At 38.8% G+C, this 27,703-nt stretch overlaps 6 protein-coding genes across 9 annotated transcripts; all 6 read right to left on the reverse strand.

Annotated features, from left to right (window-relative positions):
- Positions 1 to 313: 313 nt before the first annotated feature.
- Positions 314 to 1,603, reverse strand: RB195_011919 (uncharacterized protein; the record flags this gene model as incomplete). 2 transcript variants are annotated; one of them, XM_064193543.1, is made up of 3 exons in its annotated part: positions 314 to 362; positions 1,319 to 1,481; positions 1,546 to 1,603. In XM_064193543.1, the coding sequence occupies 3 exons, from the start codon at positions 1,601 to 1,603 to the stop codon at positions 314 to 316; spliced, it is 270 nt and encodes an 89-aa protein (XP_064051125.1). The 2 variants fall into 2 exon arrangements, with proteins under 2 accessions (XP_064051125.1, XP_064051126.1); XM_064193542.1 differs by lacking the exon at positions 314 to 362 and having other exon boundaries at positions 1,099 to 1,481.
- Positions 1,604 to 6,396: 4,793 nt separating this feature from the next.
- On the reverse strand, positions 6,397 to 9,103 carry RB195_011920 (uncharacterized protein; the record flags this gene model as incomplete). The annotated part of the gene is made up of 6 exons (XM_064193544.1): positions 6,397 to 6,504; positions 6,629 to 6,715; positions 6,802 to 6,936; positions 8,689 to 8,811; positions 8,872 to 8,999; positions 9,085 to 9,103. The coding sequence occupies 6 exons, from the start codon at positions 9,101 to 9,103 to the stop codon at positions 6,397 to 6,399; spliced, it is 600 nt and encodes a 199-aa protein (XP_064051127.1).
- A 231-nt stretch (positions 9,104 to 9,334) lies between these two features.
- On the reverse strand, positions 9,335 to 12,416 carry RB195_011921 (uncharacterized protein; the record flags this gene model as incomplete). Its single annotated transcript, XM_064193545.1, has 9 exons — positions 9,335 to 9,439; positions 9,518 to 9,645; positions 9,999 to 10,074; positions 10,340 to 10,423; positions 10,489 to 10,607; positions 11,458 to 11,553; positions 11,616 to 11,751; positions 12,128 to 12,250; positions 12,327 to 12,416. 9 exons carry the CDS (start codon positions 12,414 to 12,416, stop codon positions 9,335 to 9,337), a joined length of 957 nt encoding a protein of 318 aa, XP_064051128.1.
- Positions 12,417 to 14,465: 2,049 nt separating this feature from the next.
- Positions 14,466 to 16,483, reverse strand: RB195_011922 (uncharacterized protein; the record flags this gene model as incomplete). The annotated part of the gene is made up of 6 exons (XM_064193546.1): positions 14,466 to 14,705; positions 14,853 to 15,005; positions 15,061 to 15,153; positions 15,230 to 15,306; positions 15,381 to 15,500; positions 16,390 to 16,483. The coding sequence occupies 6 exons, from the start codon at positions 16,481 to 16,483 to the stop codon at positions 14,466 to 14,468; spliced, it is 777 nt and encodes a 258-aa protein (XP_064051129.1).
- A 277-nt stretch (positions 16,484 to 16,760) lies between these two features.
- RB195_011923 (uncharacterized protein) lies at positions 16,761 to 24,892 on the reverse strand (the record flags this gene model as incomplete). Of its 3 annotated transcripts, XM_064193547.1 has the most annotated exons (24): positions 16,761 to 16,855; positions 17,065 to 17,221; positions 17,299 to 17,472; positions 17,806 to 17,935; positions 18,175 to 18,341; positions 18,557 to 18,714; positions 18,778 to 18,860; positions 18,915 to 19,102; positions 19,347 to 19,468; positions 19,566 to 19,650; positions 19,729 to 19,876; positions 19,973 to 20,101; positions 20,189 to 20,339; positions 20,440 to 20,532; positions 21,994 to 22,046; positions 22,122 to 22,215; positions 22,319 to 22,442; positions 22,965 to 23,114; positions 23,242 to 23,313; positions 23,366 to 23,465; positions 23,533 to 23,595; positions 24,378 to 24,489; positions 24,544 to 24,667; positions 24,755 to 24,892. In XM_064193547.1, the coding sequence occupies 24 exons, from the start codon at positions 24,890 to 24,892 to the stop codon at positions 16,761 to 16,763; spliced, it is 2,910 nt and encodes a 969-aa protein (XP_064051130.1). The 3 variants fall into 3 exon arrangements, with proteins under 3 accessions (XP_064051130.1, XP_013298690.2, XP_013298692.2); XM_013443236.2 differs by lacking the exons at positions 21,994 to 22,046; positions 22,122 to 22,215; positions 22,319 to 22,442; ... (5 more) ...; positions 24,544 to 24,667; positions 24,755 to 24,892 and having other exon boundaries at positions 20,189 to 20,502; XM_013443238.2 differs by lacking the exons at positions 16,761 to 16,855; positions 17,065 to 17,221; positions 17,299 to 17,472; ... (9 more) ...; positions 20,189 to 20,339; positions 20,440 to 20,532 and having other exon boundaries at positions 21,962 to 22,046.
- Positions 24,893 to 25,340: 448 nt separating this feature from the next.
- Positions 25,341 to 27,601, reverse strand: RB195_011924 (uncharacterized protein; the record flags this gene model as incomplete). Its single annotated transcript, XM_064193548.1, has 5 exons — positions 25,341 to 25,475; positions 26,038 to 26,184; positions 26,546 to 26,612; positions 27,216 to 27,301; positions 27,533 to 27,601. 5 exons carry the CDS (start codon positions 27,599 to 27,601, stop codon positions 25,341 to 25,343), a joined length of 504 nt encoding a protein of 167 aa, XP_064051131.1.
- Positions 27,602 to 27,703: the final 102 nt, after the last annotated feature.

The raw sequence follows: 27,703 nt of genomic DNA on the forward strand, positions 1-27,703 counted from the left end.
ATAGAACCTCTTGTACAAAATGGTGCGCCAAAACGAATGAAGCCGTATCTTCCGGGCCGTTTTTTACGGCAATCAGGAAGAAATGAACGGAATCACCCCCCTCTCCGTAGTCTCCCATCCTGTATACGAATACTCCACCTGAAATCTGCACCACCTCAGATTCGTGGGGTGATGCCTTTAACGAAAAAGTGTTGTCTCACCGAAGACCTAAGGAAAGTAAAATTAATCTTAAATGTAGGGCCACGTGTTATCGATTTTCTTAAGGAGAAGAACTCAGAGATTTTCAAACTAGTGTAACCATAAATAGAGGATTTTATGAACCATGTTGAGATCGTCCCTTCTTCTTCTCAATAAAAGAGGTTCTAAATCAAAGAGTCTATTTCTGGATGATGCACTAGGTATTGCATTGTAATCAACTCCACAGGATCTGATCATAAGTTTTCTGCTGAAGTTATTCTGAACTCTTTCGAGTTTATCTATGGCCCATAGGTAATGAGGATTAAAAACAAACAAAACAAAACATTATATTGTACTGTAATCCAGACTTATCTTCAATTTTTTGACTTTTGTGTGTTACTATATATCGTATCTTTAATTAGAAGAATTCGTTCTTTTCTGGGGAATGAGTTTTGGATCATCTGTGATCTGTTGGAAAGATACACAAGCGAGATCCTCATATCGCTGGAGCTAAATAGAGAATAACAAAATAGATATGAAAAAAAAAACTATCTAATGTTCATATATTGAAAATCCTTAGGTGTGATAACCAGTAAATAAATAGAAATATTTGTTCTACACGTTATTTATGATAAAATGGCTTGTTCACAAATTTATTCGTCGACCAGAACACAAACAACATGCAATGGTACTTAATTCCAGTAACAGACACGTTCAAAAATCAAACTGAGCAATATCTAAGGTTTTCCCCTCACCGAGAGTAAATCACTTTCATCCCAACAGCTGGGATATTTGGGAAATTTATTCTCAACCTTATCTATGGCATCGGCGGCAGCACGGATTTCCGCCAAAAAAAATTCGTTAGTGTTCTTTCTTTTTTTACGGGCATCATTTAAAGCCTTTTGAAGCGAAGCTACTTCTTTAGAAATAGAGCAATACTTTGACAACACTTTCAACATTCCAAGCGAAGCGTCTAGCACGTTTGGTACCATTTTCACCTTCTGCAGGTTGAGCGATTTTTTTTTTATTCCTTTCTGCCTTTGTTTCATTTTCATTCCATCTCGCAATCAAAAAATTGTGCATTAATTGCAAACCATTTCTCAGACACACCGATTTCTTCGTTTTGTTGGTTCCAACGTACAGGTCTGCAAGCTGGAAAAAGGAGATCCAGGGACCGACATTGAACTTAGTTTTTGTAGTATCGAGTCTTTCCAAAACGTCCTTTGCACTCTGGAGATGGCTTCTGATATTCTTCACTGCCTTCTGTCCCACACAGGAGTCGCAGTCCTTACAAACAGCAGCACCTATGATATCGAAGATTATGAAGCGGAAATTTGAGAATACTTGAGTGACATAGTGTACATTCACCTTGAATCAGTAATGGATTAAAAAATACGGCCACAAAAACGGCGAAAGCGGTGATCATCCTAAAATGAATCGAATTCAATTTGTACTAAACGAATTATTTAGTCACAGTGTTAAAGTGTGATGTTATGGAGCATTTTAACTACGTAGACCGTTTGTTTTAGGTAGTTTGCCATCTCACTGAAATGGAAGTGTTTTTGGCGCATCTTCATAGGTGAACAAGTTATTTCACCAACAATTTAGGACAACACCTCACTGAAGAACTTCATGGAAATTCAATTCCTAATAAGTAGAGAGTATAAAGATTTGAATGATTTGGAAAAAAGGGAGAGAGAGATAAATATTGCGTTGTGTAGAAGTTCACATCAATGCGGTATAGCGATGTTTAGCGCTCGGACAAAAAGCGCATATAATGCGCTAATGTGAAACGACTACAAATATCCAAGCTGATATAACACATTTTTAAGCGCATTCCATTGGGAGTGGCCATAAGATGTTCATATTAACGAAAACAAAGGTGGGACGCACCGTTAGATGGAATGTAAATTAGGAAACCATGGAATGGAATGACGACATTGCATAAACAAAGTCGTGGAAATGCAGCGGCATCAAAGTGTGGAATATATTTGTGCTATTATCCAACAATCCAACAATTTCTGCTGTTATTTTTTTTTGATTGCTAGAAAAAACACTGGCATGATTGTTGAGATAATTTTTTCTTCGTTGTGGAGATTTTGAACCACCGCAGAAATAAAGATGATACTTAAACGATAACGATTAACAAATTGCGTAAAGACATCAAGTGCTTTCTTTGGAATAAAACATATGTCCTTATTAGACCTTCATCTGATGTATAAGACAAAAAAAGCTATTAAAAATGATCATGTTATAACAGACGCTTTATTTGCCCACGTGTCTCAGAAGAAAATAACTAAAGGATAAAGGATAAAGTCACTGGCGTATCAATCCACTCGGGATACGCCAACGCGTTTTACTGGAATTCGTAATCGTTGAGGTTTTGGAACGCTTGTTGGCCTATACAATGACTTGCGGGGGCCAGCCGATGACCAAGTCAGTGTTTTTATCCTCCCAGACAGGTCTGATACCAATTTATCGACCCCGGAGGGATGAAAGGCTTGGTTTGCACTAGGGCGGTTTCGAACCCTCGACCGTGTGGCTACAACAGACCTCTAACCGACTGCGCCACACCCACCCTCCAGAAAATAACTAGTGCAACAAAATTTTTCAATTACGGCTTGGTCGATTTGCATTAATTAAGAAAAGCACCAACGTCCTCAGACTAGTGCGCTGGCGTTGGCTAAAGGAATAACAATGCACCCTTGATTGGCGAAAGGAAGAGCGGTGAGGCAGTATCAGTATAAGGATCTCAATATTTTGACCGTCACTTCTCCTTTAGCGAATCACGGTTCCCTTCTCATTACCCTCTGCTGTCGACGCACTTGCTGTCTGACGGCGTTGGTCCTGTCCTCGTTCAAATCGATGAAACCCGTGTTGAAAAATTTTACTGCACAAGTTATTTTCTGAGACGCAGACGTACATGACAGTACTTGTGATAGTATGACAGGGCTATTTTCAATTCCAATCCTATTTTTTTGTTTTATACTTTGGATGAAAGGTCGAATAAAGAAATATCGTTTCTAAAGAAAATCGTGAAGAAAAAATCTCCAAAGGAAGCATTCGCAAAAAAATAACAGCGGAAATTGTTGGATTGTTGGATAATAGCACAAATATATTCCACACTTTGATGCCGCTGCATTTCCACGACTTTGTTTATGCAATTTCGTCATTCTTTTCCATGGTTTCCTGGTTTTGCATTCCACGGTGCGTCCCAGTTTTGTTTTCGTTAATATGAACATTTTGGGCAGTGTGGGCATAATCAAAATCAATCAAAAATTAGTGGTAGTGACATTTTCTATGAAATTAGAATTCTGTTTTCCTAACAAAAATTTCTGTCTTTTTTACAATAAATAAAAGCGAAAGATTTTGTAGTTTTCTTTCGAAACGCGTCAGTTCTACATTTTGAGAATGTTCAAACTTTAGCTTCAAACACTCCTTCGATTCCAATAAGAAAATAATCAATAATAATTAAGAGATTCAATAATATAGGCACAATTTTAAAGCATTATTCGAAGTACAGGCTTTTTTCCTGTTTTCCCCAACAGCTGCGGACGAATGATGTTTAAAACAAAATGACCAGAACTACATCACCCCATTTTATAGCTTTCTAATCTGATAAAGATAACGTTCCTCGTCAGATCGTGTAAACTGTTGGCTACTATTTAAGCAGCCGGTTTCATTCATGTTCCACTTTCTCAGGAAGACATGTTACCAAAGTGCAGGGAAACAGACCCACGGAGGATAACAGAGGTGAAAAGCAACGCGCGTAGTGGTCATGGGTACGAAACGGTTGCGACGTCACATTTACCTTTTGCGACATGCACACGAAGTTACTGAGCTATAATACTGTATTCTATGCCTTTGGACCCGTTGCATCCCATTTTATCTGGCGCTATCTGGCGCCGCGGCACCAATCCGACGCCGTTGGACCCGTCGCACCCCATTTCATAGGTTTGGTGCTCGGGCGCTTCAATTCGTAGCCGCTGAATCCGTTGCACCCCATTTTATAGCTTTCTGGGGTCGAGGCACCAACTCCACGCCGATGGACCCGTCACACCCCCCTTTATAGGTATCTGGCGGCGGTGCACCAATCCAACGCCGGTGGACCCGTCGCACCCCCCTTTTCGAATTTCGTGACTGACTGACTGACTGACTGACTGACTGACTGACACACACACGTGACAAAATAAGCCGTTATTATATATCATGATCATGATTAACATACACCAGTAGTGTACCAGAAAAGAAGGGTAAAAAAGTGAAACACACTTTGCCTGAGTCAAAAAATCTTACGAGAAAAATTTACGATTTTTACTAAGAACAGTAAAATGTACTCCCCCATCCAGAGCGCTTACCATTGGTCCACTTCTCGATATATAAGGGTTCGGACTGCCAACTTAGCCCAATCCGTAAGAGGCACGTCGGAACTAGGGGCGAATCTGACGGGGATCTCAAGCAACGGAGTTCACCAACTTTCGTGATACTCAAACGACTGACCACCAAAATCTAGATAGGCGGCAGTCAAAACCAGACCTGCTAAAAAATGCGGAAATTAGTAAGAGGAGGTTATTCAGAAGTTGTTGAGAGAGGAGGTAATCTGACGGAACAAATTAAAGAGAGAGAGATTTAACCACAAAATATTAGTATCCTTGTTAGCGAATGAGCTTCAATGAGCGGAGTAGACTTCGCATGTCGGAAGAAGGGAAAGAGTAACCTCGCAGTAAGCTGGAAAAAATAACTATACGAGAAACAGTGCAAGAAATGGAGTAATGAAATAGAAATGGAGTGACCAAGAGGTATCATTGGTGGGAATCCGTGATCCGGTTCCATGCCCTTTACATCAAGCATCAGAGTTGCTAGAGGCATGCGGTTAGAGATCAATATTGAAACACCAGCTTATGCCAATTTTCTTCAAATCCATCTTAAATATTCTACTATGTTCGTCTTTAACAACATCACGCAGTGAGAGCCCCAACCATCTAGCATCTCTATAGAAGTTACTGAATATCAGGACAAAGCTCCAAAAGTTCCAAAAGTTTCCGAAGTTATGCTGGATTTTATCGTAATGTAAAAAAAAACCACCAGTTCTTTTACTAGTAGGTCTGAAGCACCAATAGTTGCTGGGCTCTAACTTGGTTTCCTTTCTGAGGACACCGAAAACAGAAGATTAGATCGACGTGTATGCGTCTGTTCAAGTTGCTCATATCTAGTTTTCTGTCCTCTATTTCAGGAACAAGAAATCAAAGCATTTTGCCCATGACGACAATTCTAGACTATTATTCATATTTGCAGCCACTAAGTTTAAAATCTTAGAATATATAAAAGCCAAACCTGCAAGTCCACCATGAAAGGATAGTGTCTGGCGTTAATCAATCCACTTGGAATGCGCCCCCACGTTCACTCCAATTCAAAATCGTTTGAGGTTTACGAACGTGTAACTATACAATAAATTGCGGGGTCTAGCCGATGTGTCAAGTCAGTGATTTTACCCTCCCAGACAAGTCTGGTACCAATTTATCGACCGAGGAGAGATGAAACGTTTGGTGAGCACTAGGGCGGACTCGAATCTCCGATCGATCGTGCAGGAAGCGGAACCTCTAGCCGCTACACTACACCCGCCCAAACTATCCAAAATAATTAATTACCGGTTTAGTTACCCAAGTTTGAATTACGAGACTGAAGACCTCACATATGACGAAGAAAAGCAGCTCTATAATTATGGTTGCCCTTGTGTAGATCGATTCGAAATCACAAAAGAAGTGCTTGAAATGGGAGAAGATGTTGCTACATGTCCGAGCTGTTCATTCATAGTCCGTATTAACGATCCGGATGAGTTTATTAAGGTGAAAATCCATCATACAACACCTAAAATGTTCTTAAAAGATCAAAAACAAACAATTCGCACTTCATCAAGTTCATCAAGAAACACATTCTCAAATTTACCAGATATGAGTAAAATTTTGAAATTTTCTAAGAAAACGACTGAAATCAGCAAATGGGACCTAACAGCCAAGCACAAATTTAAAAAAAAAGAATCTCGAAATGATATCTGAAAAGCAAATCTATTAAACTAAACTACTAAATTACTAGTTACACAAATCAGCAATATGAAATTTATAGACATGAGTGTAAAGAAACAACAACAAAAATCTTAAAAGAGCTATTCCATGCTTTCCCTGAAACGTTCTTTCGAATCACAAAGAAGAACGAATATTTTCACTTTACTATGCTAATGTTTGAATTGGTGTAAACATTAGCTTCGAATATATCTTTATATCCAAAGTATTTACTGGCCAATTGTGTGTTAAGTTCCTTCGAGCTCCACTGAAACATACTTCAGACATTCCAATTTCAAATTCAATTGTAATTTCAAACTCACTAATCCATCAATGAAAGAAAAGGCAATAGAAATTCACTCTCTCTCAAATGAAATCTAAATACAATTTACCTGCTTCGTTGGATCAAATAGACGTAGTTGATCTTCAGTGAGAGGTGCAGCATCCTTTGCAACTACGCAGCGTCCATCCGGATGAAGCTAAAATTTAGGAAAAAAAAGAAACTAATGCTCCCCCAAGTCTTGTTTAGGTATGAAGGAAAACGATGACTCAGTTCCACACTCACTTTTACTCCGTATACGTCATCTGAAGTTGGTTCCCCACTAGGAAATGTGATGGGTTTCAATTCTATAAGATGTTTTATATGCCACAAATCCTCATTCGTTGCTGCAGTATTCGGAAACACTTCCACTTTTCCGACCTGAAAATGTGTTAGTCAGTAGAACACACTTGTTGAATTCGTGAATTGATGGTAACTGAAACATCATTTAAAAAAAGATATACATATAAATAAATTCCGCTTAATAAACAGAGCACTTGCAAGGATTTTCTCTGCTCTAAAATTGTTTTAGTTCTATTAAGCGACTATACTCTAAGTGTTTGGTGATGGTTAATAATAGTATGTTGGTGGTTGCGTGATACATCAATGAGTCACGCATTTTTGATAACAAGAAACAGTATGGTCAGATTCGAACCAGAGTTTCAAACAAATTTTTCCCCACAAATATGCAATCCTCTACAACGGTTTACCGTCCCATGGTAGTGTAGAGGTCTGGGCGTCGAATCGCGATGCTTTACGGAGGTACGTCCTTTGGCAGTATCTCTCAAGCTGAAAAAGGGTTCGACACATCCGACAATCCTAGTTCTCGGAAAGTGAAAGGGAACAACCATTGCTAGGATTCACCACTGTCTTAGCAGAACGTCGCACTCGGTTCCACATAGGTTGGCGACGATCCATAGTGAAAGCTAAGTTCGCCATGACAGGTCTCCTTAGTTTGGGAAAAAATCCCCCCGCATATACTTTGCGCACAGAACGTTGCCGTCTCAAATTTCGGACAGTATGGCAACGTGTAAGAGGCGATCAAATCTCATGTTGCTCAGGACGTCTCCGATTCTGGATCAGAGCGAAACATGCACTACTTGTCATAAAAACTGTCTCAGACTTTGCACTTTTAACGCGAGAAAAGTGTTCACAAACGCTGACCTACATGCCCTTCTCGAAGCTGCAGAATGTACCTCGTGATTGCTCTGCAAGAGATCAAAATCAAAAGGCGCGACGTACGACAGATGAATGACAGTCATTCGCGGAGAGGAAGTTCCGCCACGAAATGTTTGCTGTGTTGTTTTTCTCGTACATCTATCTATTTTCCATTTTGTCGATTCTCACGAGATCCTGTCACCTCGTCTGGTCATTCTTCGCCTCCGCCCTCTGCGCCAAAAACCCACCAACTGCTACTCATCAACATCAGTAGCTGATGAATCCGAATCGGACATGTTTTATGAGGAGCTGGAGGAAAAGATCCACAACGAGAAGTCCTTTTACAAATTCGTTGTCGGAGACTTCAACGCAAAAGTAGGAAAGACCAAAGGAGAGAAATGAAAACAGCAGTAGTCTCACCCGGTTGTTAACCTCTTTCGTGGGAATTCTCTTATCATGAAGAAAGATCGTCGTCAGGCGTGGGAATCGCTAAAATGGCACTACTCGTGCCATTTTATGGACTACCAATTAACTACTCACCAACCGAAGTGGTGTCTACTTGACGTCTCGGTTAAAGTGGATTCCAAGAGATGCTAAACGCCCGAGTGAGACTGCCAACGAGATGAGGTTATGTGTTTGTTGCACAGAGGAATAAAAAAATCAATAAATGTACCATTATTTTTTCCGAATTAAATTCTTTATAGTTGGTCGTTATGATAAGGTGTGTTGTTATGGTGTGATAACCTATTGTTGTTATGACGAGAAAGCATCTATCATTTCTATCATTCAAGTTGAAGACAATCAATGCGCATAGTTTAAACGCGCTTCGATCCTAAGCGGAGTCGGCAGAACAAGAGAACTTCAAAAAGGATGTGAGATTTTTGATCCTTTGAGTGCTTGGGATTGTTCCAACTCCGGGCAGTGTTTAAACATAAACTGCCCATCAATGTCCTAGAGAATGATAGGATTTCCAACCTTATAATCAGAGCCAAACAACTTCGCGACGCGGTTTTTTGTCCAGTAAGGTTCACCACTCAAATCGCGATACAACCAAGCCATCCACAGTTTGGACGGTGTAGATTTTGGTTCTTCATCAACCTAATAATGAAACTTCATAAATGCATCTGCTGGCAAGTAATGTTACGCTGCAAAACTAACCTCGCTCTTCATCTCCTCTTGGAATTCAGCTAAAGATCCTCCTGCTTCATAGTTGAACTCCTTTATTGCATCGTTCCTTCGGGGAAGGTAGCGATGCCATCTACCATGCGGTCGATACACCCATCGATCTGCCAGATCATTTTTTACGTGTAGGTGGGATAAGCCATTGAATCAACAGAATCAATAGCAAAACTCTCTTAGAAAGTAACTTACTTCTTATAACCTTTGCCATTTTCTAGGAGGATGCTGAAAACAAGAAAACTGGATTCTACCTATTTTTCAATACATATAAATCTAAAGATGAATATGAAGGCCAAGAAACCTTGGAACAACAACAGCACAAAAACAATGACTAGTTTATGTAGTACTAAAGATTCGAAAATAAAATATCGTGAAAGTTCCGATTGCACGAGAAACCGTCGTATAATCTATACACATGTATATGTATATATGTAAAATACAGTTATTCAGGGATAGAAGGTGGTTTGCTATTCTTCAGGTTACCCCAATCGATGCCAATGAAGAAATCGTGATCTCGAAGCGCATCTGGTCTAATGCGATGTTCTGGCTGAGATAATAGTGGTTAATCAATAATAGTTGATCTGATGAAAAAATAAAAAAATTGAAAACTGTAGTAGACTGATACCTTGATGACCAAAAGGCGATCCACGCAGTCTTTTGCAGATTGAGGAAAGTCCGGGGGATAGGAAAACAGCAATTTTTGAATACGTCGGTAAATCAAATACTCCGACTCGTCATGGAATGCGTGTTTTCCTACAAACTATGTGGATTTTTAGTCCATGAGAGAATTACGATGATGAAGGCCAGTAAAGGACAACTGAGTTATTCCTTATCACTCTTTCTATAACAACATCAAATTGAATAAACCATAACCCTGTAATTTACTTCTTCACAGTTAGACTTACAACATAGTTCGAACAAAAAGAAAACAAAAAATAAAAGATAAAGTAACTGGGGTTGAACAAACCAATCGTCTCTAATTCAAAATTTGAAAAAGAGATATGAATGGAAGGACAAGGCTCTACGTCCATCCATTTAAAGATATAAATAACCACCAACAAACACTAGTAAATAATAGCCCAATAATAAAACAATCGATCAGTTACCTGTAATAAACTGGTAGATGACAACGCCAAGCGACCATAAATCAGTCGCTGCCGATACCTCTGCACCTTCCAAAACCTAAATATGCATATTCTTCAAGATGTGAACAAAAAACGGAAATCTGCCATACGAGCCCTCCTCTTCTACGTTTCAACAGTTAGAAATTCATGATTATGAATACGCCCACAGTTTGAATGGGAACAAAATTAAACGCGTAGTTTTCTTACAAACACAAAAACAGATACAAACAACACAAGTAATGGATTCGCAAATATACACTTGGAAATTCACTCCTAACAGTAAATTGTCCTACAATTCTTAGAAGGATGAAAATTGCGGTCACCTCTGGGCTGACATATTGGGCAGTACCCACGAAAGAACTTCTTCTGACTCGCATTCCAGCTTTTTCCTCGAATTGTTTCTCCTCCTAGTAGCAATTTACCATAGTTAGCTCGTGAACAAGCGTGAACAACGATCTGCTCAGATGAATACCTTCACAGAAAGATCCTTGACACTTCCGAAATCTGAGATCATGACATGCCCAGTGGCAGCAACAAGGCAGTTTTCAGGTTTTACGTCTCTATGTACATAGGAGAGAGAATGTATATGTTCTGCAAAAGGATAGGTGAAAAGCAGTAAAGATTATTATCTCAAAAATAAAAGGAAAAACAGCTACTAAAACACTGTTAATTATATCATATTTATACTCCCTTGAAATACGAGCCAACCGAAATTTTGCAGGGGTTGTTTGCTAGAGCAACTTTTCACATTATCTGCATTCCGCGCTATCGCTTGGACCATGAGGAACCGGCAAAACACCGAGATATCTATCGAACAACTCGTTTCGGATGATAGTGATAAGAAAAAAATTCCACCAATGTACATGCGAATCAAAGTTACTATGTGAAGACAATCGCTTTCGTCCTGATTTCGAATTTCGAAAAAGTTTAAACAACAAGTTTTCGAAAACGCTCGTACTTCTACAAGATAGAGGTGCAATTGCCATAGTCTAAGGAAGCCTAAGGTCGTCACGTCACCACGCAATCACGGACCGAAATCAGGCTAAACGACATCGAAGGAGTGCCCAATACGTTAAATATCATTAGAATTAAGAACTGTGTATACGTAACGCTCTGTTACGAAAGCGCATTGTAACTTTAAAGTGGGAACAAATGCTATCCTCTGACCATTCTACCAGGGAATTAAGATGGTAAGATTAAGTTATTAAATTACAGATTAGAACAACCTACATAAATCCTATTTTACAAGGTGACGAAACGAACACTAAGAAGTTGTGATTATGACTACATAACGAAAAAGTATGTGCTTAAATGTGTATGTATGTATTAAGTATTGTGTATTGTGCTTATGTATTGAACTGTGTCGAAGAAAATGTTAGGAAAGTTCTTGAAGAATGAGAAGAAAAATCGACCAAACAACAATAAAATTAATAAATCATACGAAGGCCTGAAAAGATCTCCGCAGCATAGAAACGAGAGTCGTCAACGGTGAAACGTTTCTCCGGTCTCTTTAGCATGATATGAAGGAGATCCCCATCTGGAATTGAAAACGATCTCAGAACAGCTATAGCAGATTATGAAAATTAATTTAGAACTAACATTTTGCATAGGATAAGACGAAGTATAGATGATCCCAATCTTGAAATGTAGCATACAAGGTGACTATGAAAGGATGATCGTGTTCTTGGGAAGACAACCGAGCAAGAACGCTCTTTTCACGATGAACCGATGCTACCTTAGTAAATAAGGTATATATGAAGCAAATAAAGCACATCAGTCAATTTTTTAAAGAAATTTTAAGTGTATTTTCTCAACTACAACTATTACAACCCAACAGAAACCAGAAATTGCACATTTCTATAATCATTTTTCCTCATTTGTCGATCTGATGTCATCTGATATCACAGAAATATAAGTTAGTTTTACTTATAAGCGATTACCAAAACAACAACTTCCCACTATTCTGAAGCTTTAACGTTAGTAAAACAAATACACATCTTTAAATGAACGCTGAACATACAGTTTCTGGGTTCAAAGAAGTGCGCCCTGCTAATCTAGCCAAGCTAAAACATTGAAAACCACAAGAAGGAAGGGAATAAACAATAACAAACTCTTTTCTCCTTCAAAATCTGTTTCTTAAAGCACATTTTGATTGCAACATCCCGATGAGGATCAGCTTTTTCTACGGCAGCGTAAACAATACTGAAAGACCCCTGGCCGATTTCTCGTTTTACCTGTAACAGAAGATATGATATTAATGGGAAGATCAACAAAACATATAAAAAGTACTTTCATACGGGAACAACTCACTTCATAATCTGCTAAACATCGGCTTCGAATATCTCCTGCCTCTCCATTTGTAGCAGAAGATATACTATTTGGTACAGGATTAAGGTCCATCTTATTTTAGATAGCAGAAACTCCACAACATCGACATTAGTAGTGGGATAAGCGTGCGCATAAGTAAACATGCTGCCTTGTTGTCGTCATATTAGAAGTGCCGTAAACACGAACATGTTCGCTGCACAGTAAACAGAATACGGAATAGAGGATAAAGTGTCTGGCGTTAATCAATCTGCTTGGAATCAATGCCCCCACGTTCACTTCAATTCAGAATCGTTTGAGGTTTACGAACGCGTGTTGGCCTATACAATGACTTGCGGTGGCTAGCCGATGTGTCAAGTCAGTGCTTTTATCCTCCCAGACAAGTCTGGTACCAATTTATCGACCCCGGGGGGATGAAAGGCTTGGTGAGCATTGGGGTGGATTCGAACCTCAGATCGATTGTGCAGGAAGTGGAACCTCTAAATGCTACACTATACTTCCCTTAATAAACAGAATAAAAATCCAAACTCGAAAAATTTAATAATTGAGTTTAAGGAAGAGAAGTCTTTTTCGCCAACGTACAGTAAGGTCCCATTCATATAATTCAAGAATGAGGTCAACTTTACCGCATGTCAACATGGATGTAACATAAATGAGTCAAGAACGCGTTTAAAAATTTGGGCTAAGGCCAGTCACATTCCTCAATGAAGCCAATTTGGTAAGAAAGCTCTGAGAGGGTAGCGCAATCCTTACTGTTACTCTAAGCTACAGTCCTTACTGGTTCTTCTTCTTTTTTCAAGCGTTCAACAAGACTTAGGGAAGGAGGGGTAAAGTGTCGTTGGGGGGGGGGGACTCAGTGGCCCCCTTATTTCTCGAAATAAATGAAATCAGTCGGGGCCCTGAGGTCTAAGCATTAGTCTTAGAAGATCTATGACATGTAAACTCAAGTTATTAAGAGAAAAAAGTAAGTTAGAGCTTCGGGAAATAAGGGCGCCACTGAGTGCCTCCACCCCAACGACACTTTACCCGGGAAGGAGATCAAGTATGCAAAGTATATTCTACTATTCTCTCGTTTAAATTGACAAGGGAGCTACCAACCGAATTCTACCAAATCTTGTCTACAGTCAGGTCAAATCCTGGAACTTGATGCAGTTTGTCCTGACATTTGTATCAGGACCCCAGTTCTGTTGTGTTGTTTTTATGCTATACTTTGTGCACAGTATCATATATCCGTTGTACAAACATTCGGCATTGTAAAGAGTTATACTTTAGTGGTCATCTTATCGAGATGACCGCCCACGAAGTTTGTTTATTCAACGATTGCTGATGAGGCTATTTTATTAACGACCGCCCACAACGGGCATTCCTGTGTTTGTGGCTCCCAGTGAGCACACCGTCGTTTGCCTATTATAAATTGTCACTACCACTGAACCACCTGTATTCTGAGGCATTAGCCTTATCGCTCTACTAATAGGGCATAAAGAAGGAATCATGCAATTCCTTCGCACCAACACACAGTTGCTTAAGCGACGCGGTGGAGCCAGCGGTTGCGATTTGGGTAGGACCCCGACAACTCTACTCATCTCTGAAGTTTGCGTGGTTTTAGCAAAATAGTCCCTTCTCGACCGCATCCTCTGACTTCACCTCACCGGTTCTAACACGGTGCCCCACACAACAAGCTTCTGGGCGTTTCGACTCGACTATAGCCCAGTACATGTGCATCGACTGCGAAGTTCTGTACTTTTCTTCCAACATTTTACCGCCTGTGTCCCGAGACGCACGCAAGTACACACTTCCCGCGTTATCCACGAAACTATTGGACAAACAGTCCCAACCTCTTTGGTTTCAAAACGAACTCCCACACATGTCCGTCTCGCAGTATCGATATGGATGTGTGTATCAATTATGGATTTATTTATGGAATAAAATGGATTGCCATGAACATAAATCCTATCAAATTTTCAGAAGCGAAAAAGGGCAGCATATTGTGCAACACTTCAACTTAAAGTATAGAATAAATTGGCATCTAACGCCTATTCTAATGGTACTAAAATGATCAAGTAACATTCAAGATCTAATTCCAACAACGTAAAGAATTTACAAATATGAATTTATTATCTTGTGTTAAATCTTGAAGTATTCTGTCTCTACTCGAGTGACGAAATCTTGAAGATTTGTATAGTTGAGTATTGCATTCTTCAAATCCATGCAAGGTAGTGACATTGTGATTATTGTGAACAAATGTCCGAACAGTAAAGCGTCAGCCTCTGTTGGCTCGTTGCCAAACAAGTACGATTTTGAACCCAGTTGTGACGATAACGCTCGCAGCGCCTTCTCGTACTGTTCCAGCACTTCTTCTGTACTCTGGAAATCGAAAGAAATGCATCGAAATAGCAGTTGGGTGTACATCATAGGATGGAAAACGATACTTTGTAGAATAGAAAATAAACCTTTCTTCTAACCCACATATCTTTCACTCATAATAGAAACTTATGAGTATAAAACACGGACCTTATCGCCCCATCCACTATCCTGAAGTTTTGTGAGAATTTCTCTTCGTTTCATTGCTGGTAGAATCCAATTCAGAGGCCATTTATACACGGATCCGTAGCGATATCGTGTCAGTTGCGTATAAGTATCGTTGTGCTTCCACATTACATACATCTAAAACACATTCAATTGAAAATTATAAAAATAACTGCAAGATATGATGAATTACTTCGACGTTCCGTAGTAGAACGTCCATCACAGACATATGAGCACGCATTTCAGCAATTTGCGAATCACTCAGGTGAGCACACAGCTTCACGCCCTAGAAGAACACATATATGTTTTAGAAAAAAAAACAATCTTATGTCGCTTATGTTTAATTTGAAAAAAAGACGGACCTTTTTAGCCACAAAATCCACTATTCCACTGAATTCGGGTATCAGCGTCCGTCGGACTTTGAGTAGAGGAACTTTGCCTTTAAAAAAAATTTCTCTAGATTTTCTCGAAATCGAGAGAGTGCTAGCTTTCTCAAAAACAGCTAGAACTCACCTGTTGGGGAAATAAATTCAGCATTGGGCCGCTGCTTCACAAAGTAGCTTAGATGAGCCATACGAAGAAACGCTTGCGCTGCTAGACATTCAGCGTACTCATATGAAAGTGCCTGGTCGTCTGCAATATTTTTTTAGCGTCTCAGAGTTGAAAGAAAAGACTTTCAGAAGAGAAGCCATCTGCTAGCAATAAATTTGCAGCCGTCTCTTTTATGAGGGATATTTTTTACATAAATTATATGGAACATTCCCTCTTACAAGCGGCGATCACCGATAACATAATTAGAGTGCACGAAAATAACCTTTTCACACAATTACTGTTTATTTGTAACTTTCGGATCTATGTGCTTAGGTTTGGGGAAACAAAGTCATTCTAGGCGCACTGATTCTTCACTACAGTCACGTTTTTCCATTCGAATCAACGACTTTCTTGATTCCACTGGCTAAAGAGGGTAAAAATTACAGCGTAGAGCTTCTATACTTCACTGACCATTATTGTAGTGAGCATAGTGCAGATCATTAAGCGATCGTTATCTATAATGACAACGATAGGGAAATGCAGCAGGTTCCAAAAACTCATCAAAATAAAGAGTATAAAGTGACTGGTGTTAATCAACCCGCTAAGAATGCGCCATCACGTTTAATTCAATTCAGGATCGTTTGAGGTTTACGAACGTTTAACTGGGCTAAACATTAACTTGCAGGGGCTGGTCGATGTGTCAGGTCAGTGTTTCTTTGTTCGTAGACAAGTTTGACACCCACCTACCGACCCGGAGGAATGAAAGGCTTGGTGAACACTAGGGCGGATACGAACCTCCAATCGATCGTGCAAGTAGCGGAACCTCTTACCGACAGCGCTACACCCGCCCATTTTACTCGAAATAGTGATGAAGAAATCGAATAAATCAATGCCCTTCTATGAACTGAATATCCCCTGGCGTAACCGTAACCGCAGCTGTCTGTCCTTTTTCGCTTCTGCAAACGACGACTGTAATACAACTGAAACTCACTAAGAAAGGGAGTGTATAAGAACACATCTTCCCATTCTTGCGACGCATTCAACGCTAACGAATCCGAAACAATTTCTGCCAACAACCCAGTCATTGAGGCAACCTTAAAAACATTGAAAATAAGCTGTTCATTGTAGGGTCGAAGAAGTATAAAATGCATTGACATGCCTATAAAATAGCGCAAAGTAGACCAAGATGAGATAAAAGTTTATTCAACATGAAAATATACAAGGAACAGAACAAGCAACAAAAACAACACTAAAACATTAAAACGATAACAATAACGTACAGTAACAAGAGGAAATGAGCCACAAACATTAACTAGGAAGTTGAAAATCAGCCAAACCACATTTCATGAAATTTTTTTTCTCTCACTTCTTTTTGGCCCTCAGCTTGATTTTTTCTTTAATTGCTTGATATCTGGACTTCTTTCTGTAAGCGAAACCGCTGACTTTGTTTTTCTTTCCTGAAAAAAGAGATTATCGTGGCAGGTCCACAGCGTTTCTTCAAGCAGCAAGAATTTTCAAAGTGACTAAAGTCAATAGATATCTTAAGAAACCAATATAGTCATGCGACAGCGACTAGCGACAAGAAAAATGAATTCCAAACATTAAGAGAACAGAAGTCAGTCGTTAATATTCTTTCCAACACAGAAACGAATTGGTTATGGCTCACCTGTTGCGTTCTTCTTCTCAAACGTCTTTTTCAAATGTCCGAGAGCTTCTTTGTAACGATTCAAATGAGGTTCTAATACCTCGTTCTCAATCACCACTTCTTCGCTATTCACCCACAATCCGTTCTTCCGCAATACGTTTTTCACGAAGATTTTCCGCTGTAATAATATCTATTTCTAGAGTAGGATTTAATTTGACCAGACGTCACAAAATTGTTTAGTTACCACTTACGTACCGCTTCTCCTTCGGCGAGACTCAATACATATCCCGTATTTCCGGCTCTACCTGTGCGTCCAGCTCGATGCACAAACAACCGATCATTTTTTGGGAGATCGTAATTCACAACGCAATCCACTGCATCTACGTCAACCCCTCGCGACAATACATCCGAACAGATCAGTACACGAGTCTTAAATCAATAGGCGATCACAACATTCAACCACTGGAAATCACAAGAAGAAAGTGCGACTTGTGGAACTCTCAACAACTACAATAACGGCAACAATACATACTCAGGGACTTTCCACCTCCAAACAACGAGCAATAAAACGATTTTGGACCAATATAATAATGTTGAGAGCAGGACGTCGTAGGAGTCGCACGGGTAAAAGGCCCATGAGTTAACAAAGAAAAATGGGTAACAGTAGTGGCACGCTTACATAATGAAAAAACTCGAAAGAAATTTTTATCTTTGTCACTTTTAGCAGGTCAGGAGCAGATAAAGGTTGAAAAAACCACCCACAGTGCCATTCTTGAATCGTTTCAACACTTTGGCCCTTCGATTTCCAAACAAGTCGCCAGTAAGTTGCTCTACAGTGAATTGAGATTTAGCGAGGTGAGAAATAAGTATTGACAATCGCAGGGAAGATTCCCTACAATTCAAACGATATGGCTGCAAAGTAATTGAACTGTAGCACATACTCGCGAATCAAAGTAGTGATTCTCTACAACAAAACATAGGTAAAGAAATGAAAATAAAAAAATAAATAGATAAACAAATAAACATGCGAGGAGAAATGCAAATAATATGGCACAAAATGGAATCATAAAATAGCATTTAAATTAATTTGCCCATTGTTATCGTAATTATCCAGAAGATGCATGAACTTACTTTTCATTAGTAAACACAAGCACCTTCTTCCAATCATTTTCCATAATTTTCAAATATAATATAAGCGGATGGAATTTTTGCTCCACAGCTAACACCGTATGATGTATACTCGAAGGAAGAGAAAGTGAGCCAGAGATATGATCTGAGGGTTGAAGATTCACGTCCGCCTGAAAACGATCCAGATTAGATAAAAGGGCAATGAGAAAATCAAGAACTTTCAAATATCCTGCCCTAATCAATACTCTTAAAGAAAGTCTTATATAAACACCAAGAAAGAAGCAATAAAATGAAGATTTTGGCAAATATTTCGCTACTTTACAAGTAAAATGAAAGAGGAAACAAAATTCCAACGTTCAGGACATTTTAAATGATGCTCAACAACCTTGTTTGTCGAGTCATCAGCACGAAACAAAATAGGTTGGTGAAGATTCCACATGTGCAGTTCTTCAACGTCTCTAGATAAAGTAGCCGACAATAGAATCTTTCGTGGTGCCCATCTTGTTGCAAGGATGTCTGCCAAGCAAGTGGCCCTCGTAAGACCTGAATTTGTCTTTGGAATAAATGAGACTGAAGTCTTACACTAGCAAAACCTATTTTACGCACCTCCACTGCGACGTTCCACAACACCCAGCCATTCCTGCCGCACCCAAGGTCCCATTCTATCGGCTTCATCCACCACTAAGAATCTAAAAATATTTTGAACTGATGACGGAGCAAGGAAAAAGAAAAAGCCAGATTACCTTAGAGAGTTGAGTTTTATGCCACTCTGAGGGTTGGTCAAGTGATCCATTAACCTTGAAGGTGTTGAAATGATGACATCTGAGATGCATACACCTTCTGGAGCGAGTTGACGTTGTTCTTTTCGGAATTCTGTGGCTCCAGATAGCGCAGTGATGATCACTCCACATGCGTTGTAGGTGTTGAATTCCTTGAACACAGATTGTTCATTTATTTCTTCTCAACATGGTTGTCCATGCTGTGTGAACGAAGTATACAAGGAACAAATAAACAACAGCAAAAGAGTAGTAAAGAGTACATGTGTACGTTACTGAATACAAACGAGGAAAGATTATAAAACAATCGCATTAAAAATTCACTAGGAATGAAATTGGAGCAGCTTGTGAGTCTCAACAGAATAAAAAAAAATTACTAACAAGCAGAAGAAATCGAACCTGTTCTATTTGCTTGACAAGTGTTTGTACTGGTACTACAACAAGCGCTTGCAATCGTCCACGTGGACGAGTTCCGATCTGAGCCAATATTGGCAACACATAACACAATGTTTTACCAGATCCTGTTTCAATAGGAAAAAATCATTCCACTATGTAAATGTAATAAAATCATGTAATAATTGAGTGCTAACCATCCAGGAATTTCGTAAATAAGGATACCTGTGGGGGCAGAAATAGCTAAATCTCGAGGTCGTATAACAGGCACATCCACAATATCTTTAACGAGAAAAGGAAGAACCGCTTTCTAAATAAGATAAAGATTCGAGTTTCTGAAAACTGTGAGAACTGTGAGGAACACAATACTCGGTTGCGAACTGCTTACCTGTACTGGAAACCACGATTTGATCTTTTCTTTTACTAATTTTTCGACAGGTTCGGGTAAACCGCTTACATAGGATAACTCTGCAACATTCTCCTTAATAATCTCAGCAGGAAACAAAGTAGCATTCGACACCCATGACGTTGTGACACTAAAATCAGTACTTCTGAAGATTTACAGTCCAAATAACTACCAAGAAAATACGATAGAAGATGATAAAGAAAAAACTAATAGCAAAACAGCATACTTGATCTTCTTTAGTGGTTCGAATTCAGTCTGGCCAAGAATTTTAAATTCTTTCTGGTAGTCGTCTTCCTCTGGATTCTTGGTCGTATCACCCAGATCCATGTCCTCCACCTCATCAGAACCAGCAAATCTACATCACAATATGAGAAATGCTTCACAAACGGAGGAACTGTGTGGATCCTGATTTAAATGGAAAACAAGGAGGAAATGCACTCACTCTTCATCGTCGACATGCTCAGTCTCGTCTTTGTCATCCGAATCTAAAGATTCTGTGTCATCAACTGCATCAGTGGACTTCGTTCCATTTCCGGTATCCAACAGCTTAGTTCGTTCAGTAATTCGTAAGGAGCCAGCCTTTTTATCGAGATCTGACGAAGAAGCGTCATCATCGAAGTCCAATGTCCACGGAACTAATCTTGTCGCTTCTTCATCATCTGAGGAATCCTCTGAGGTTAGATCTGAACTGACCTTCCTTTTCCTTCCAAGTCTCAGTTTCTCTTTCGAGGATTGCTTCTTTTTCGAAGATTCCATCTCTGTTATCAAAATAGATAAAAGTGTTGTCTTGCAAAAGTGTAAAAGTGTTTATACTGTACAGAAAAAATTGGAAATAACAAGTTGACAGCATAAAGGAAGGAAATGAAACACGCGCAAATGTAAGGATAAAAAGAGATGAAGAACCAGTTAAGAATCCATATATTTCCAAAAAGAAAAAGAACGCGTTAGTATGAGTCTCTTGTCATCAGATGGAGATAACGTTTAGTAGCCTTTCCCTCTTTTGCGCGGTAATAGCACATCTTCAGAAGGGGAAAATCACAAAAGCCTGTGCTTCACACAAATTCTTCATTTTTCTCGTATAGACTCACAGATTTCATGATAGTAAAGAAACTATCAATGATGCATCTCGTTTCCAACTAAACATGGTACCATTTTGCACATGAAAAAGAAACTTTTAAAACAGTGATCCATAAATATTAACTGGAATCAGTTCGTACTAATACTTTAGTCATTAAAAAAAAACACAAACTAAATACAAAAGTTGTACAAAGTGTTATGTACTAGATATTGGTGTTATGCTCATGAAATGCACTACGACTCCATTTGCCATCACAAAAATCAGCGCCTCAAGCGAAATACGATGGATGTAACAGAGAAACAACTGGATAGAAATAAGTGTCACAAAGTGAGCAATAAAATTTCATTCAAATATTCCCAAAAGACTACAAATACAGACAACTCCTCTTCAATCACTCCTCGACTCGTCGATTTCAAGTTGACAATTACGAATTACGAACATAAGGGAATCAATATGAGGTGTACTCTAATTTATGTGAGTTGGTTTGCTGCAAGTGCTAGTCACGATGTGCGCCCCATTATTTCATCAGCTAAGCGTAGTGCGCACAGTTCATCTTGTTTTTTTCAATGCACCTTGTGTTTTGAAAAGAAAACCCTGCAATCTCCATTCCTTCCCTTCGTGTAATTGATGAAAGTGTGGAATTATTTCTGCTCCAACCATTCTTAGCGAAAACGTAAACAATTGGTAAAATAACACTAAAGATTAGGACTTATTCCGTTCATTCCACCTTCTAAATAACATTTTTTTTTTCAAACATGACGCCCTTTCACAACAACAACGTAAATTCTATTACAATATCGAACAAACTCTGAATAAATTAGCTAATAAAAGGTACAACAATGTTAAAAGATTATGTAAAACGATCCGAATAAAACACGTCCTGATAAACAAGTAATGAAGAGATCACCAAAGAAAAAAGAGGACTCAATGGACGTCGAAAAATCAGCGACATCACCACTTGAGTGTTAGGGCAGTCAGACATAAGAAAAAAAATCCAGCAGGTTAGTGTCCTGATATGATATGATGTGGATGAATGAAAAATGAGTAAATACAGAAATAAAAGACTAATTAGTTAGTAAGGCTTGCGATTGGATAGATTACTAACGGAGGCATGCTAGCCGAGCATATAGTACTTCTTTAGATCCCCAAAATGCCAATATCCATCTTACCGCAAGTTTGGCGCAGATCTCTCATAACTTCCATACTTATTTTCTTCGCAAGCCTGAATAGATCATGTTTTTCCGTTACCAATACCAGAGTTACTGTATTATACACGCAAAACTAATAAGCGAATCACCGGATGGTGGCAACATCTGGCTCCTTGTTTGCTCTGGCGAATTTTTGTTGCAACAATGCATCTGGTGCAATTGTATCTCGTCTGTGCTCCAAACCTACAAAAGTTCAATGAAATTTTCTAGACCTCGTACTCGCCTTGTTCCACTTTTTCCGTAAAAAAAATCATGGTACACGACAATATACACAAAAAATACTGACCTCTACCAGTTACGGACATTACGGATGCAAAAGGTTTGTATGAGGGCTTTCTGGAGCCAACCCTCTGCGACGAAGGCAATGACAGTAGTGGTTGACTTCTTGAGCGAGCTATTTTCTGGCGTTTCTGTAACAATGAATTGAATTCTTTCTCCGCCTCAGTACAGAATAAGGTTAAAAATTCGAGAGTAACGGCTATCACTTCTAGAATTGTAGTTAAACTACAGAATATATTATTGGTACTGCAAGATAAAACGTTGTCAGAAGTTTCACCGAAGATCGAGCCCATCAAGAAAACTCCGGTTTTTTTTTACACAAAAGGTGTAGGCAACGCAACACTGACACCTCCGTGACCACACGTTCATAATTAAGGTTAAAAATTTACGTTATCCTGGTATACAGTCTAGAGTACTACCAGGCTTCACATTAGCTCAAACCCGATAGTAACACATAACATAGTATTAGAGTTAGGTTATCCGTAGAAATATGTTACCAGTTATAAATTTTAACACCAATCATGATATTTAACATGAGACTTCATTTCTTCGACCATGCTTATCAACCAACCATTAATTTGATTTGAAACCACGCGACGACCATATTATGTACAAAATTTCAATTCTGCAGAAATGACTTTGGAAAACTTTACCTTCATTAACTCTGCAGGAAGCAGATACCCTGGACTACGCTGCTGTATCTGAACCAGTGGCCGGCGCACTTTTGCCGGTTGCGGACTAAAGAATTGTTGACGTGGTGGGGTCGCAGCGCTCTTTCTAGCACAATTGGCTTCAAATGTAGCCTGCAAGTAATGTAAGAGTGTAGGAGCGGGAAAACCGTTCTTCGACTCAGTTCTTCTTTCAGACCGGATAGAGAAGGTAAAGCTGAAGGCTTTGCTAAACTTCCATAATAAGAGATTAATCAAAAACCTTCGACAATTTCTCCACCACGAGCTCATTAAAATCATCTGTTGCACGTCGGATGTCTGATATGATCCTCACCTGCAAACGAAAAGATAGCAGTGCATTTTAAAATACTGTTATGTGAATTTACCTCGCTCTCATTGATTGAATCGGAAACACCATCACAGAATGTATACAACATATCACAAAGAGAGGTAGCAAAAGCACATGTATTTGATATTTGAAACGCTCTGGAATAAAATCGTAACAATTTGTGTACCGAGGTGATGTAAAAAGATTAATCGTTACAAAACTTACGACGATATTCTTGTTGTGAAGAGCCGGACCAACTGTAAAAGGCGTCTAGCACCTGCCTCACGTCTGCAACATACATTTGTAAAACATCGAACTTTCGAATATTTCATGAATCTGTGTGTTCCAAGAAAAAAGGCAATGTTATCGAACTTCTTTTATAGCATCAGAGATAGTGACCAGCAAATATTTTGCAGTATTCCTAGGGATTCTTTCATTCTGCGAACACCTGTCTTCAGAAATACTACAAATTCTGCGAATGCATATCTTCGGAAATTATTTTTTTTATTAATTATAAACCCTAAATTGTCATTAATATTACGACAAAAGTACATGATATGATATCTCCAAATACAAGTCTAAACATCTCTCGCTAAAGAAAGGAAACATGTGCGGTTTTCTATGGTTACAGCGTTTTCTGGCTCTACGTTCGTCTCGCTGCTGCTGTACGAAGAATTGCTGATGAGGAGTTAAAAATTAATGTATTGAGAAACTAGCTAAAGATAATAATATTGAGAAAATATTAATATTATAAATATAATAATATTAATAATATAATATAATATTTGTGTACAAAACTGACAGAATGAATGAGATTTGCCTCGGTGTTCGATGATATTACCCGTCAAAAATGATAGACGATGGTGAGAACGATCCAGAAAATCCAGACATCTCATTAAAAAACAATAATAAAGTTACGCAACATAGAGCTACATCATGGAAGGTGAGTTTAGCAGAAGAAAGCGCTGTCGTCATCTTTTCCCTTTTTCTTCAATTGTTCAGTCTATTTCGGTTTACTTAGGGATAACGGTTGCAGAAGGAAAAAAACGTAAGGTTTCTGAAGCACCTACCGACTTCGATCCACTTTCTTCGACGAAATCCGATCAATTTGAAGCCGAGCAGCGAATAATAAGGATGCATCTCTGTTAAACTCAGGTTCGCAATGACAAATCGCAAAATCGACTTAAAGAAAGAGCACTTCAAGAAAAATGCTAATGGTATGAGAATTTCCATCACCTGATGACAAAAAAGACTGTGAGGAAGCGTCTATTGCATGGACCAGTTCCTCAAATATCGCATTTGTTGTTTCTTGCCGTTTGTTAGTTCCTGTTACTTGACCAGGTGTTACAGCAGGAGCATCCTGAAATTTAAAATGAGTGAACTAGAAAGAAATTCGAGGAAGAAATGAAAAACAAATAAAAAATAACTAGATGAAGCATTTACTCACCACTTTTGCAGCTTCTGTGCGAACTAATTCCTGCTCTACATTAAACGTCCACCGATCAATGAACTCGCGCTCACCTAGCATCAATGCTAGAAACTCGTCCGTTATATCATCTACTTCCGACTCTGATAGAGCGACCATCTACAGTTATCTCTTTATTTACACGATATATTATTAAACGATGCAAGAATACAGAAGAAAAAATCAAGCGATGCTTCCACACGTCCTTGTTATACCACATTATTCAATTAAAGAGGGAATGAATAAAGTTTTTTATTGGATTCAAATTAATTTCGAGGAAAAAAGGCACATCAATTAAAACAATATATGTGAAATAAAAATCATAACAAGTAAACATCAACTGGAAATCAAGATTCCAGTAGCGTAAGAACTTTGCAACAGACTGTAAAAATACGGAAAAATTGACTATAAAGGATGCAACGAACTTGACCTAAAATATTCACATGCTCAACCTAGTATATTCTTGTAATCTAACCCAAATTCTCAAAAAAAAAAACATACGTTATATTCACTGAAATATATTTGTAGTAGGACATAAACAATACAATTTGACCTTTTAAGCACTGACTTATTGCTTAGGTTTGATTGTTTGCGGTAAGGGCTGCATTTCCACGTATCCAACACGCATTCCTACACCTTCGGGGATATTTCGTTGGATGTATTCTAGGAATGTGCTAGCAGTGCTTCCAGTAAGGTTTTTGACCTGAAAAAAAGAGCACATGACTTAACGTAGTCCAATTAAAGTGCTAGTGGTTCTAACACAAAAGTACCACCCATTCGTGAGTGCATAACTCTAATGTACTCATAGATCGACACTATTATCCAATTTATAAGCGTGATAAGTTATTTTACTCTAAAACTAAACAAATGTTATGCGCGTTCAACCGAAATGTGGAACTATTCAGCCTATTTCCTATTGGATTCGTCCAAAAGTGCATAGTGATTCTATCTGTACTGTTTTCGCAGAGATCACACCTTAACGAACATGATAAAAGAAAAATTGAAGGAAAGGGCACCAAAATTTCATTTTAATCCGAAAAAATTTTGACGTATGCAAAATAAGATATAAGAAAAAGATACGCAACGACCATAAGATGATGAAGGAAACTAATTCTAGAAAAAAACAAGAAGTAGTAAAAAATCAATTTAAAGAGAGCGCACTTTCTGCAAATCCCTCTAAATTGACAATATCTGCTGATATAACCAGAAAAAACTATACACAAATACACAATATGCTTGTAAAACGATGTGCGTCAATTGCTCACCTCAAACTTTGTGATATGAGTTCGCGTTTCGTAATGCAGTTTATACTTCTTGTGGACGAATTTCGACCGCAGCGCAGGTTGAATCCACCGAACATATGGTAAAACCTCAAACCGACCACGTGTCAAGTTCAGGTGCGTACATACAGACTGTAAATAGGTAAGAAGTTCAGATCACGCATAAGAAAATACTATTGGAGAGTAAATCTTCGTACAGCGAAAAGAACTGTAAATCTGTCGGAAAAGTCCGTGAACTCACAATAAGGGAAGCTGAAAATTCCTGTAATCTTTACACAAAATCGCTCGACAAGAGTTTCCCTACAGGTTTCTCCGGGTCATGAAGCAAAACATACCACCAAATCCTACCATATCTTGTTTTGTTTCATTTTGCACCTGATTACCTTATTTTCACTTCCGCATACGAAAAAAAAAAACATCATAGCACTCGGAAACGCTTTTCTCGTTCGCTCAGGGGAGAAATCTAGACTTCAAACTGCCTGAACCTACCTACCTCGAGGAACTTTGTGTAGGATTTCAGCACTTCCGGATCGTGACCGCGGTATTCCAACTCTATCGAACTGAAAACGAACAAAATAGACGGTGGTTGCAGTCCCGTATTTGTATGAAGTTACGTCTACGTTACGTCGAGTCTTTCTACCTCAAAGATTTAATAACCAAGTCTTAACTTACCGTTCGCGATAACATCCGCACCTACCAACAATGTTCGCCACCCTTTCTGTTATATGTAGGACCTTTCACATCATATCTTTCCTGTCGTGAAATTTCGAGTAGCGATCATAGATGCGTTCTTTTGGACGGTTGGCAAAAGGACCCCCTTCCCTTTGGACGGTTGGCGAAGGGATCCTTATCACTTGAGCTGCACCTCCTGAGCTACACCTCTTTCACCTTTCACCCCCTATTATAGCGATTTGAAAACATTTCAAGATTGTCTTTGTCGAGACCTACAAGAATCACCAATCCTAGCAAACTGGATTGTAGCGTAAAATCATTGGAATAGACAATAAAATTTTGGGAACGAAGGAATTTATTGCAAAATGAGGATTTTTTTCTTCTCTGAAATTGGAGAAGCACAGAGAAGACTAGAAGTTGTCAAATTGATTTAAAGATCAAGAATACAAAGTTCACAGAAAGTTGACTAATAAGGAACAAAGGAACAATACCTGAACAGCTTGTCTGGCATCACCGATTCTGGAGTTGAAATCATTGAGTTCGACGCGGATGCACTTGACGAAGGAACTGTGCGCACCTAAACATAAGATTGGTGGAAACCGACAACACAGAAAATATTTCTACTGAGGAGAACTCAACGAAAGTAACCTTTGGACAGTTTTAAAAACAATTTTCAATTTAAAAACAAAAAAGCTCAGAGATTGCAAAAACCCTATCCTTTCATATGAAAGTAAATAGTAAGCGTTGAACGGAAGACTATAGTGATGCTTACAAAATGGGCTAAATCGCTTTAAATAGTAAATCTCACCGTACGAAAAGACGTCACAGCCAAATTTCGCAAAGACTGCCGAACTCCACCAGAAAATGATGCGATCATCTATAAGTTGGAGTGGTAATGAAGAAGATAGAAGGTAGACTCTAAGTTAATATTCAACACGACAACGTTGATCGCTCCACAACTACCAAAAATGCGAGAAAA

Source organism: Necator americanus, chromosome III (assembly GCF_031761385.1).
Source record: "Necator americanus strain Aroian chromosome III, whole genome shotgun sequence".
NCBI lineage: Eukaryota > Metazoa > Nematoda > Chromadorea > Rhabditida > Ancylostomatidae > Necator > Necator americanus.